This window comes from Haemorhous mexicanus, chromosome 1 (assembly GCF_027477595.1).
Source record: "Haemorhous mexicanus isolate bHaeMex1 chromosome 1, bHaeMex1.pri, whole genome shotgun sequence".
NCBI classification, from domain to species: Eukaryota; Metazoa; Chordata; class Aves; order Passeriformes; family Fringillidae; genus Haemorhous; species Haemorhous mexicanus.
The window spans coordinates 41,977,407-41,991,666 of NC_082341.1; the positions used below are offsets into that span (position 1 = coordinate 41,977,407).

At 39.9% G+C, this 14,260-nt stretch overlaps 1 protein-coding gene across 1 annotated transcript in view; it reads right to left on the minus strand.

The window, feature by feature from the left end:
- Positions 1-11,303, minus strand: part of TOPAZ1 (testis and ovary specific TOPAZ 1) — a 38,927-nt gene extending 27,624 nt beyond the window's left edge. Inside the window, exons 1-4 of the mRNA XM_059861800.1 lie at positions 10,148-11,303; positions 6,023-8,723; positions 3,593-3,654; positions 1,122-1,252 (exon numbers count right to left, since the gene is read on the minus strand). Coding sequence (XP_059717783.1) covers positions 1,122-1,252; positions 3,593-3,654; positions 6,023-8,723; positions 10,148-11,303 — 4,050 coding nt within the window. The remainder of the gene's footprint in view (positions 1-1,121; positions 1,253-3,592; positions 3,655-6,022; positions 8,724-10,147) is intronic.
- Between the last annotated feature and the right edge of the window lie 2,957 nt (positions 11,304-14,260).

Genomic DNA, 14,260 nt, shown 5'->3' on the forward strand with positions numbered 1-14,260 from the left:
TTAGTATACATCTTGTGGTTTGAGTTTGGGTTAGGTGATATTATTTGCACATAACTTCTAGTGTCTAACACAGCACAGAAAAGCAAGCACTAGGACACCGATTTTATAAAGCCACTAAGCTATGAAACAACCCAAAAGGGACTGACCTGGTAATACTGCAACAAGTACTCCACCTTCTGCAAACCTTACAGCTTGACAGACCCTTTTTGTCTCTCCAAAAGATGAGCAAACAAAATGGCCCTGTTAACTTTGTGAACTGCATGTTAGCCTCCCCAATTCCATTTGCTGAAGGAAATGTTTCTCTTATTTTAAACAATTTTGAAAGGGAAACCGATTCTCTGCTGTTTAACTTCTCAATTACTTGCCAATTTTTAACCCTGTGAATTTTACAGTTTAACTTATCCAGTTAAAACCACTAGCCACTCCTGAAATAGTGGAAAACACTAAATACTATCAGCAATTAAGTATGAGGGGCAAAGAGATGTAAATCCCAACTCATTATCAAAGAAGCAAATAGTATAAAACTTCAGCAAATCTTAAAAGACCGAGACTTATTATCTAGAAGAGGAAAGACAGAGAAAGGTCAGATAAAGTCAGTAAGCATGATTCCCTCTGAACAGCCAGAAATCTGTATGTTAAAGGCCCTTTTGCCCAAGCAACGAAGCCCAGAATGATTCTTCTTTGATGCATGATGGCTGTGCAGCTCCCCAGCTTTCCAATGCTGCCCCATCCTTCTGATACCGAGAGGCATTTAACAGCAACATTTAAAATTAGGTATGTTATGCAAAAATGTCATACATGCAAAGCAGTACTCATAGGAGTACACTGGAACAGTAATTTTCATGCCATTGGGAATACAGCATTACTGCAACAACTGATGTAAGAATATCCTGTTTCACTTCCAATTTGAAGCTTAATTGTTGGTGACCAAAAAAAATAAAGTTCTGTTAAGTGAAGATTACATTGCCAATACACAGTCATCTATGAACTGCTAATATTCTTTTTATTTCAGGAAATTTAAGATTTTGTTGATAAAACAGCATTAGTAATTAAAATTATCCAATTATGTGGATTGTAATTTCATAAACTATTTAAGGAGAAAAAGCATAATTTCTCAGTACCTTTTCATCCACGTCCAAACTTGTTAAAAGTTCATCTAGTTGGCTCTGTTGCCTGTCTTTAAGAAAGTCCTCACTAACATCTCCTGAAGGACTGCTTCCTCTGGAGGAGTTGTGGGTCTTCACATCTTCAGCTGAAAATGTATAAACGCATTGCTTTATCTGTTTCCCATGCTACAAGATAACAAAGCTTTTATTTCCTAAATATTACAAAGGCTTAGAACTAATGACATTTAAGAACTCCTAGGACCTCCTAAATGTGAAATTTATATGGAAAAATATTTCATGCTTAAGGCAGGAACCATTTTAAATAAATATTAGGCTGAATCTGCAATTAAAATTCTATCCAAGCTGTGTGTTCTTTAATGGTCTATGTAGAACAGTACAACACATTTACTTACAGAATATTGAATTCAATACTTTAGAAATAAATTCAGTTAAGCTTTTTATTAAAACACAGCCAAAGATATGTGTGGTAATTTGCTAAGCAAAAAGACTTAGTCTTTGTTAGAAAAGGGCATAAGTTAATCATAATGACATGATGTAACCCTGAACTAAATATAGAAAGCTCTGAGAAACTCCAAATTCCAGTAATATAGTAAACTCAGTAAGAATTCAGTGTCAGGAAATTTCAGCACCTTTTGCAGATGCCACAGGAAATGAATGATACACCTGGCTGCAACTTTCTGAAAGGGCTGTTTATGTAGAACAGAAGAGTTCTGCATAGAAAAGAAATTCAGTACTGGATCACATAAATGACTTCCAACTGCACTGTGTCGTCCAGACACAGGATGAAACAATCAGATCAGTATTGGAAAGGCTTTTCTCGTATAGTCACTGGTCTCTTATGATCATCAAGTACAAGACACATCTGGCTAAAGACAACATACACAAGATTTCCACTTGAAAGGTGAAGAGGACTGATGTCACCCAGAATATTTTAACTGTAGTACTTTTCCCCCTTCTTAAATGGTGAAGTCACCAAGGCAAGGAGCCACGACTTCACTAACTTAACACAGGACACCAAAGCAGTATACCAGCTATTTCTAAATAAATACATAAATAGTCAGTAATTAGCAAAACCAGGCACCCTTCTTTTGTTCTGTTCAGGTCTTTTTTAAAAGTCACGTATTAAACAGTAAGTTACTGGATGCATATTCATCTAAGATTATGATGGGATCCTGCTACTCAGATCTGGGAAGAAGGACTTTAGGCACCACAAAAAGAAGCAAAGACTTTCAGCCTCAAAGTTTGCTAGAACATGAAGTAAATAAAACAACAAAGAACATGCAGAAGTTACTGAATAGTACAAAACTTATTGCCAGGTTTGGCTACAATCACCTCAGCATTGCAGATTCCATGGCACAGGCCCCCGTCTCTTTACATGATCAGAGGCATAACTGTGCACATCCTCTTGACTCCTCCTCAGGGAACTTGTGTCTATTTCTTGGTATCTGAGCTCTTAAAACCTCATTACCTTTTATTTTGCCTTCCAATACCTGAAGGCTGAAATCCTCTCTTCCCCCAGTAGTCTCTAGTCACTCCTTTCCAGGAGGCACTATCTGCCGACATTACTCTTTGTATGTGAGCACAACATATTAATGTGGAAAAAGAGCAACAACAGGTCACAGACACCTTTCAAGCCTGAAGCAAAATCAACATGTAATGTCAGAATGTCAGATTAACAACAAGCTGACAAACTGATACCAGAAGGGAAACACCATGAACCTCCAAAAAAAGTCTCAGCACTCTGTATGTTCACCACTGTCAATAAAGGGCTTCTACTGAAAGTCAAAATCCTGTTCTTCCAACCTATCTAGGAGAAACTTCTACATTAGGTATACCTTGGTATACCAGCAGGTCTGGTATGCAAGCTGTAGAAAAAAAATCACACTCATGTGCTGCCTAGCTGGACTGTTCTGCTTTAAATAGGAAGAAAAACCCCACTAAATCTGAAGTAACCTTATTTCATTAGAAAAAGGCATCCTTTAAAACCAAAACACTGTCTCAGTGGAATGGGCATAGCATCTACAAAAAAACCCCAAAACGACAACCTGGAAATAAACCTGACTACAAAATTCTGTGTGCTGATGAACACAACAGAAAATCACCTCTAACTCTGACTTAAACTCCACACCATTACAGGACTCAAGAGTCTTACTATGATCTCAACAACTAACAGAATTCTTTGCCTAAAACTGTCAGAGAAACGTTAAAAAACCCCAGAACCAAAACCAAATTTAAAAACCCCACTCCAACCCACTAGTTCTACCAAAAGACAAGTAATACAGAGAAGTACATGCTCCCTGTATGACTCAGGCTTGTGTCATTTTGAAAGATGTTGACTCAATATGCATTAGGAAACAAACTGTTGTACCAATAAAAAGATAATACAAAACCAGACAATTAGACAAGTTTTTTGTTTGTTTTTTTTTCCTTTTGATTATATACCCAAAATTTCTAGAGACCCTTACCTTTTAACACCAAATTATAGGAATTTTCAGTATCACTTGGCTTTCCAGATTCTTGCATGCATCTGTTTTGAACAAAATGTGTACTTAAGATTTCCATCTTGCACAAAAGCAAAAATAATCTATCAGTTACATAAAATCAATAGTTCTCAGTAATACTTTTAGCCATGGACAAAACACAACCAACATGCTGTTTTAAGACTCTTTTTAACTTTCTCTTTTGGCTTTCTTACGTTCATTCCTTCAGATGTACACCTAAACATGTTAAGTAAAATCAAGACATTTCAAAGCCCAAAATTTTCAGTAAAAGCTCATGATCTCATTTAATCTTTGCCTAAAATACTGGGAAGGGAAATTTTCTTTGCATAGCAAATCAAGAAAATACTGTGCTAATGAACCAATTCATCCATTTCTAAAAAATGTGATTTATAGTAATTTTATATTCAAGATAATTTGCTTAACAATGAATCTCAAAGAGAGTAACAAAAACAACTGTTCTTAGGAAGATACTTCACCTATTTCAAAGATAAGTTAGGAAAAAATAAATACTTCTCCTTAGAAAAGCTCAGGAGGGACAAATACATATCTTAAATGTTACAGATAGAATATATAAAACATGATCATGATCACCACACATTTTAGAAGCTTGTACCTGGTGAATGCCACCAAGTGTTATTATAGCAAGCTGTCCAGTCAAGTCAACAGAAAATGGCAAATAAAAGCATATGTGAAAAGTTAGTTTTACTGCCTCATTCAGGCTTCAGGCCAGAAGGTTTTCCTTATGCCTGGAAGTGACCAGCACTCTTCTCTATGTAAAAAGCAAACACCAGAGAAATAACCTGCTGAAGTCCCAGTTGTATTCGGTAAAACTCAAAAAAACCCTCAAAAAATCCCCACCAAAAAAAAAAAAAAAAAAAAAAAAAAAAAATGAACTGACCATGATCTGGTGTTATGTGGTAATATCATAAGCTACCCGATAAAACTGTGGTAAGGTCTATTGCCTTATTTCAATATTCTCATCTTGAATGATAATATTAATATAATTCACATATATTAATATATTCTCGTATTGAATTATAATATTAATATGTTCCTGCTACCAACTATGTTTAATTACCATCTAATAATCTTTGCATCAAATTACGGAAGATAAAAAGCAAAACAAGAAATTTTGTCTGTTTCTTTAGCAAATCCAGGGGAAATTCTAAGAAACAAGAACCATGCATTTTTATTTCCCTTGGCTAATGGCAAACAAATTCAACAGGTATCAGAAAGAAATGAATACTCCTTCTAATAAATTTACTATGCTACAGCCTAGCTGCTTCTCAAGAAGTTGGATGCTCCTATTAGAGACTTGCCCTGGTCTCTAGAGGCTTGTTTTGGCAGAAATTTTATTCATCTAAAAGTTTTATATTCTCATGTTCAAAAAAGTGTTCAGTACCTCAAAGAAGATTCCATTCCTCTTTTGCACATGGGTTTAATGAAAAAGAAAGGATAAGGAGAGGAGTAAAAAAAAAAAAGAATGCAGTTATAAGGTGGTACAATCCTGAAAATAACTGAAGTGTTATTTAAAATATAGGTAATATAAAGCCACCTAGAAAGACCACACAAAGAAAATTAAAACACCCATCCCGATAAAAAAATTCATCTTTGGAGGACAATCTTGCATTATTTCTATCTTTTTTTTTTTTAATGAAAAACTCAATCTTAAACAGTTCTTAAACTGAACACAAGTGTCAAAGCTTAAGAGAGAAAACAGGCTAAACAATAGATGAGTTCATTCCATGAAGAACTGCTACCTCATTTACGAAAGTTAGGTTCTACTTTAAATTTCTTTTTCTCTTCCTGTGTCTTTTATTATCATCTCACAACCCAGTAAAACATTAACACCTAATGATTTACACCAGGAACTTGCAGAATGAAGATGCAGGATGATAAACCTCTGCAACACCTTAGCCAAATCACACATCTGAAAAATATTCACATGTCTGGGGATAGGAGAAAAAGAGGGAAGAAGAGTGGCAGAACAGAACACTACTGTAGAGACTACCATTTACTCTTACAGACTCAAGAGAAGAATAAGCAACACCTAAAAGGTAAAAACATTTCTAAGTATTATACCACTAAACAACCAAGAAAACTGCCTTCAAGGGATATCTGCAGTCTCAAATCAAGAATATTATTTTTAATTATCTTTGTTTCTATCTTCATATTTCACTTCATTTAAACAAGCCCTTTAGGACTACCTTGTTCTACAATTCAGTTTATCCCAGCTCTTATGAAGAACAAATTAATTTATCTGCATTCAGATTACTGTCATAGTTCAATCAAACTTAGACACTCAAAATCAAAAGAAGAAATAATTTCAAAGCATATGGATATGAGATAGAAGTACTTGGGAATATTGTGATAAAAAAAGAATTATATGCATACCTAAAACTACTCTCTACTGAATATGTCTTTTCTGAGGTAACAGGAGACTCAGGCTTAATATACACCTTTGTGTCTTTAATGCAGTTTGCAGAGGATGCTTTCACTGGACAACTTTCACAGCGTGCAGGCGCAAGCTCCCCTTCATTACTGGTTCCAAAAAGGTCAGGGTCATCCTGAATCACATCAATGACAAGAACATCTTGGTTGTAAGCTTCAAGGACATCTGGTAAATTTTGACTTTTGACTTTTTGTGAAAAATTCCCTCTTGATTTTCTATCACCATTTATTTCTAATCCAACAAGGTGGTCGACTGCATTCCAAGAATGATGAGGAAAACTAGATTTCAGCACACATTCAGTACCATAGAAATCAGGCACAGATGGCTCTGGCTGTCCATCAAGAAGAGGATGTGGATATGAAGAAAAACTTTCATGGAGAACAGACATCTCATCAGAGAGGTTTACAGAACCATTGTGCTGGAAGTCCTTAACATCAATCTCATCTGCTTTTTTCTGTACGGAAGCTGGAGATGCAGCATCACTCATGACAGGAAGAGGACGCTGCTCAGATTTTACCAAGAAAGTCTCTTCACCTGTTTTCTGCCTTCCTGGACTAGTGCTTTCAAGAAGCTCTAGTGGACTACAAGTTTTGCTTTCAAATGAATGGACAGATTCCCGTTTCTTGGATTTAGGTTTGTTTCTGCATAAAGGAATTTTGAATTTTGTCAGGTTTCCAGAGGTTAATGGTTTAATTAGGTTTAAATCAGAAAATGTCTGATTCACTACTGACACTTCAGGGCTGAAGTTTCTACTGTTTGGCTTACTTGCAGAAGTACCACTCTGGACTGTCACAGACAAGTTTCTGTTTGTCACATCTCCTTCATTTTCATCCTTTTGCTTTGTTACACCGCTCTGGACTATCACAGGCAGGTTTCTGTTTGTCACATCTCTTTCATTTTTTTCCTTTTGTTTTGCTGTACCGTTCTGGACTGTCACAGACAGGTTTCTGTTTTTCACATCTCTTTCATTTTTTTCCTTTTGTTTTGCTGTACCATTCTGGACTGTCACAGACAGGTTTCTGTTTGTCACCTCTCCTGCATTTTTATCCTGTTGTTTTGTTGTGACATTCTGGACTGTTACAGACATGTTTCTTTCTGTTACATCTCCTTCAACTTCATCTTTTTGTTTTGCTGTAAAATTCAAGGTTGCTTTAACTTCTTGCACATCATCATGGTTAAAAGCCACAGCACTTTTATCTGTATTAACTGGTGATTCCCCATTTTCATTGTTCACTGTCAAAGTCTCATAAATACCCACAGAAGAGGATTCCATTGTTTCATGTGAAGCCTGACAGTCAATATTTGGATCGATCTTTTTATGTGTAATTTCTTTTGTAATTTCTGCCAATGATGTATGCAAATCCAGCTGTCTCACATTCCCAGTCACTGCACTACATTCCACAGCTTTAACACTGCTTTTATCAGAGGAAACCTCAAAAGCAGCCTTTAAAAGTCTTTTTCCTTCTGAGATGAACCTATGACTTTTAAGAAACCATTCAGAAGTCCTGGCACAAGATTCAACAGGCCAAACTTTTTTACCAGTCATGGGTATTATTCTTTGACAGGTAAACTGCTGCAATTTCTTAGTAACTTTGTTCAAATTTCTTCTTGTCTTGCTTTTGTGACGATCAGAAACATCATGGATCTGAACTAATGCTCCAAGGCTATCTGAAGCAGCTGCATAACGTGCCACACTGCTTGAATTTTCTCCTTTTACTACTGCAGAGAGCTCAGACGTCTTCTTAAAGCCAGTTTCAAACTCAAGTAATTTGGTACTATTCTTTCTCCAGGCTGATACAGTTTTTACTTCCTTAGTATTTTTTTCTGTATTAAAATCTGATGTATGATCACATGAAGTTGAGAGAGAATGATTTAGCCCTGAAACTGAAAATGAGCTTGACATGGCAACTGATGCTTCTGATTGTAAGTCACACTTGCATTTACTAGCCATGTCTGCAGATTCCTCTGTGATTTTCATCTTTTTTCTAGGCTTTCTACCAATATTCAACTTTTTTCCCCTTAAACACTTACTGCTTTCACTCAGGCAGCATGAAACAGAGCCTTCTTCATTTTCATTCTTTTCTTTCTTAGGTGATAAACCACCTTTTATGAGTGATCTCTCATTCTGCCTTCTACTAGTGCTGCAAATTCTATCATTCAGGTCTCCAGTACCATGGGCTACATGGAAGAATCCATTTAATTTATAACTGTTGGTAGTTCCACTAGCTGAAGGCTTCACTAATGTGTTGATGTAGCTACAGTCCTCTAATACCACAAATGGATTCTTTTCGGCTGCACAGAGCAAGCCACTACAACGGTTTAGGGCATTACTGCCACGTTCAGCATCACATTTTGCAGATGTGTTCATCACTTTTTCAGCTGCAGTCACACTTAAACTTTGCAACTGCTTGATTTTACCAGATCTGTGTTGCCTTTTTCTACATTGCACACTGGGCTCCTCTGTTACAGCACGGCCTAGAAAGCTCTTGCTTTCAGTGTCACCTGAAGTAGAAACTGTAGAAGATTTAAAATAGTGAGATTCCTTTTTCTTAGAATCTTCTACCCTGTTTTGCTTTGTCTTAACCTTCTTTACAGCCTGTGAAGTACCAGAGTCCTGCTCAATTGCTTTCAACTGTTCCTCTGCTGATTAAAAAACCAAAGAAGTGTCATTAAAGAAAACTCTAAGAGAAAAAGACAACCCTACATTATAAAGAGAACCAAAACCCGCAAACATTAAAGGCTGCTAAAGAACATGACACTATATAAGGCTAAAATATTTCAGTGAAGTTTTATGACTTTTTTTTTAAATGAACACTATTGGGACACAGAGTAAAAAGGATGTATTACCTTCAGGAACAAATGCAAAGAGGAGCAGAACTGTACAGTGTCATAAGGACAGTGTCATAAGGACTGGAAGCTGTGCATTTGTTGTGTATTCCACATAAGAGGAAAACAAATAAGAGCAAATCCAGCAAAAAAATGCAGATGCTGTTTGCAAGCTCAGCCTTAAAATCTTTTGTTTGCACAGCAGGTTCTCTGTAGTAGGAACACTTATTAGTATCCTTCAGAGACACAGTCCAACCAAATGCATCTGACTGATCAAGAAGATCCAGATAAACTGAGGACTTGCATTTTTAGAAACTACTACTTTTTATTTAAAAGCAAATACAGACTATGTAAATAACTGTATATCTAAAAATCTAAGACTACAGAATGGAATCAAGAGCATGCTAGTATAATGCCCTTTTTTTTAGACATTTGTTTTCAAGGCAAAGCACAATGTTAATACCTCAGTCTTTCAGAATATGTTTTTTAGATAAAATATTAATACTCTACAGTAAGTCTATGTCATTTGAATGTATTCACTTCAAAAGTAATGTTTTTAGACCATCATCCTGAAAAAAAAGAGACCTTAAAAACTCCTCTTTCAGAATTGGTCCAGTTTGACTCAACATTCTCTTAAAACATCAAAATACTTTTTTGTTTTTTGCTTCTACATATTTTGGGATTTTTCATAAAATAGCAACTAAAAAGTTCTGAGAGCAAACCCCAGCACCCTAAAAAGGCAAACACTGTAACAAGACAGCATCATACATAATCAAAAATAAACAGATAATAAACAGATGAATGAGGAATTGACTGTCTTTTATTCTGGCGTTGCTGAAACTACTGCCTCCTTTCTTGCTTGAGGCTGACCGCCTCTGAAGAAATGGGGAATACTTTTGAGAGAAACAAACTCCCAGCACTCCCTACCAATGGCCTGCCTGTTTCTGTCTATATCCCTTCCTCTCTCCCTTCCTTCCTGCCTTTCTCTACCCCCTTGAAAGGCTAATTGGTCTCCTCTCCTCAGTGTTAAACAGGCTTCTTTTCTCCTTCAGGAAAAGCCTTTCCTCTTTCTGAAAATCTGTCTTCTTCTAAGACTGGTGGAATTCACAGTATTGTGAAGCACATCCTAGCTTGTCTCAAACTAAGGCAGCAGCCAGTTTTTAAAGGGGTCTTACTGCAGGACCAATCTGGGAACCCAAATTCTGTACCTGTACTTCTACAATGGAGCTACCAGTGCTTACCACTTTCCCCTGGGCTGTGTGGTCGCTTCTGAGGGCTCGAGCTCTGCTGCTCTTCTCTCATGCAACACTTCTGAGTCTTTCTTCTGGTTGTTGGTTGCTCTTGTCCATGCAGGTCCTGCAGCTGCTGTGACAGCAAGGCATTTCTGTTCCTCATATTCAGAGCTCCTTTCCTGGACTCTGGACACTGTGCATGCTGTTTTAGCAAGGCAGAATTACCCCTCTTCTTAGGACCATGTACTTTTGGTTTCCCCACTGATCTCCTGCCTTTCTTGCCCAAGTATCTCCCTTCTTTCTCCTGTGTCCCTAGTGTTCTTGATCCAACTAATGGACACCCATTCAACTTCTCTAGTATATCAACCTCTTCCTGAGGTTTTGGTTCAGGGACAACTTCCTGAGCACCCAAATTCTTCCTAAAATCTGAGATTTGCATATTCTGCATCATTGTAGAGTCAGTCCATTTCACTTCAGTACTCCATGTGACCTTTTTGGGTTGAAGAACTTCTGGTTCTGGAAAACAGGATATTCCATGTCTCTCTGTACTCTCAATTTTCCTCTTCAAGTTTGGGACTTGTAATTTTACTTCCATACAGGAATGTTTGCCTTCTGTTCCTGAGCTACCTGAAACCTTGTGGAAACATGAGAAGTTCAGGTCTTCTGAGTAATGTTCATTCCTTTCAATCCCTGCTGAGAACTTTTTCTGCAAAGTAGTTCCTGAGAAAAACAGCTGTTGACTTTGACCTGTCCCTCTTAGAGTCCCTTCCCAGCACATTGCTGCAGCCGCGGCTTGCCAATCTTCACACTCAGCTGTGTCTGAAATTAATGAAGCTACACCCTTGCTTCTTCGGGGAGACTTCCTCTGCGGGATTCCATTGGTTTTTCTACCTGGGAATTTCTGTCTGTTCTCACCTTGCTCCTTATGCATAGGCACAGAAAGAGCAAAACACTTAAAGGAAGTGAGAGAGAGCGTGTCAGGTTGCGGAAAGGAAGGTAAGGGCTGCTCAGGCTTTCTCTTTGGTGCCAGGCGACGACTCCGCTTGACTACCAGCTTTCCCTTTGGCTCACACCCTACCCGCGGAGAGCCGGGGCTGCTGACCTCGGGGTCAACCGGCTTCACCTCGCCGGCTCTCACCACTTTCCCTGACCTCAACTGCGGCATCTCGGGGGCGCAGAGACAGCAACAGAGCCCACAACACCCGCTCGCCAGCGCACCTTTCGCTGCAGCCTTGCTAGCCCGCCATCCACGATGGCTGCAGGCCCGACCTGGGAGCGGGGGACAGCCCCTCCCAGACTACCACCTCCGGGGACACCCGGGCGAGCCCAGACCGACGGAAAGGAAGCCCAGGCCGCCCAGCAAAAACCACGGCCACCGAGAAGTCCTTCCTGACACTCTCACTGCCCCGGCCCCCAAACACACACCCGGAGCGCCCTCTCACAGACCAGGGCGCTGAAGGAAGCGGCCCCGCACCTCTCCGGACTCAAGAAGGCCGCTGCCTGCAGCCTCCTGCGCCGCTTTCCCACTCTCTCTCTCTTCTTTACTATCTGCCTTCGCCTACCGATCTGTTCCCCTCGTCCAGTCGCCTCCTGCCCGCCCAAAGAGCCGAGCTGCCGCCGCGCCGGCGGGCAATGGTGATGCGGCGGCGTGAGGGCGGCTCCGCGGCGAGGCGGGAGGCGGCGGGAACACCCGCCTGCCTGCGCTCGCTCTCTCGGGATCAGCGGCGCCGCCTGCGCGGTCGAACCCCAGCAATGGGGGCGGCGAGCGCGGCTCCTCCGGGCGGCCGTGCACCCGTGTCGGCAGCCCCCCGGCCAGGCGGGAGTGCCTTGGTTTGCGCTGCGCAGCCGTCGTGCTGCCCTCATGGTGCCCGAAGCGGCGTGCGGGGCTGCGGGCCCGGCCACGCCGCGGGCTCACGGCCGCCCAAGGTACCGGGCTGCAGTGTGGAACTGCCAGAGCCTGGGAGCAAACGCCCAACTCGCCCCGAGCTCGGAGTCGCGTGGGTAAACACCCAGGCTCGCCCATTTCGTCGGGTGTTCCATTCCCCTCAGTGATTCCTTCTTCGAGCACAGCGCTTCAGAAGCTCGCCAATACTGAGGGGCCATGCGGTTGTTTCACGGAATCACAGAATGGGTCAGGTTGGGAGGGACCGCAGTGGGGTCACCTCGTCCGACCTCCTGCTCAAGCAGGGCCATCCCAGAGCACATGGCACAGGATTGTGTCCAGGCACTTCTTGAATATCTCCAGTGAGGGACAGTCCACACCCTCTCTGAGCAACCTGTTCCAGTGCTTGGTTATATGCGTAGTAAAGATGTTCTTCCTCACATTCCAGCAGACCTTCCTGTGCGTCAGTTTCTGGCTGTTGCTTTTTGTCCTATTGCTGGGCACCAAGAAGAGCCTGGCTCCATTGGCACCCCCCCTTTAGATACTGGCAGGCATTGATGAGGTCCCCTCTCAGCCATCTCTTCTGGAGGCTGAACAGGCCCAGCTCTTTCAGCTTTTCCTTGAATGTTCCAGTTCTGTGATCAACTTTAAAGCTCTCCACTGGATCTGCTCTAAGATCTTCATGTGTCTCTTGTTCTGAGGACATCAACTTTGTCTTTCAAATAACACAGCTTCTTAGGACTTGAGTTAGGGGGAGAAAATCACTCAAAAAGATCATATAGTCAAAAAACAATAGAATTTGGTGTTTGGGCTTTGAAAGGGATGATAGTTTCAACATAGATGGAGAACACCAAAGCTTCAGAACGATCCCACTGCATGATAATGTGAACATGTAGAAGTTAGATTAAAGAAAAATGTTGTACAAAGACTTAATCTAAGTGGCAGGTGTTACGAAAATCCTGAATTATTAAACTTAATGAAGTGGTACTCTAATGCCAATAATGCCGTCAGCAAAATTGCACATGGTTGGTAAATGACCGTGTCCTAGAAGCAGTCTCCTTGTGTTTGCCTCAGCTGGTCTCTGAGAGATGAAATCCCTTCTCAAATTCATTTCACCATGGCTTAGTGCATTCTGGTGTTTACATTTCATACATCCTAGTTTGAGATCCATGCAAAGAAGTAAGGCGCTTTATATCACAACGTGCTAGAAGTACAGTCCTGTGAAGTTAAAAGAGTAGTTGGAAATGTGTGTTTTACTGATTGGCCTTGGCTCACTATATGACTTCAGCTCACGTAACTCACTCCATCTCTGTTTCTCCTTCCAGAGGTAGAGATAATACATTTCAGTCCAAATAAAGACAGAGAATGTTGCATTTTTGCTAAAATCTCTCCATAGATGAAGAAAGAACAGCAGGGAGGCTGGGAAATTGTTAACTTTAATTTTCTTATGGTCTTTTTAGATTGCACATACATGCTTAAGTACAAAAAGTCAGCAAATAGTTAACTAAAGCTAATCAAAGCAGAAAATACAGATTTCTTAGGCATTTTCTCCCATGGTTCCGTATTGTGCTTCTGGTCCTTGGGACAGAAAGGACCCAATAAAAGGGAGTTAACTGCACAATATTTATCATTGCCAGTGTTCTGCAGGGCTGGTATTACATAAAACATTCAGCTCTGGTGAAATTTAGCCATTTAACCTTTCATTTCAAACCTTCTTCAGTGTGTAACAGAGTCTTTTAAGTTTTATAGCAAGATGAAGACATGCTGAAAAGCAGTAGTAAAGGAAATCTGGGAAAATGGCATATGAATTACCTTACTGCTAGCTCTAATTTTTAGGATGTTAGTATTTAGTCAGTTATTTGCCATGATGAGAACTCTCCTCAGACCAGATTTTTATGAAATGAATAAAAATCTACTTGAAATGAATACTAATTAAAGGCATTCTTCATTAAAGTACTTTGAAAAAAGCACTAGAGCTTCAGAAAGGACAGTTTGAAGCAGCTGTGGATTATGTTAAAAAACAGCTTGCATTCAGTTTACAATACTGCTGAAAAGAGGTAGTATAAACATTGTCTTGCAAAGTGGATCAATTTAACCATCTTTTAAAAATACTTGAAAGATAAGAGAACTTTAATATATAGGCATATTTAAAGAAATCCTGTGTCAAGTGTTCATTAAAACTGTAGGTTATTAAAGTGGAAAAAACTTTGAAAAAATCATATAAACAGCTTAAGGATGAA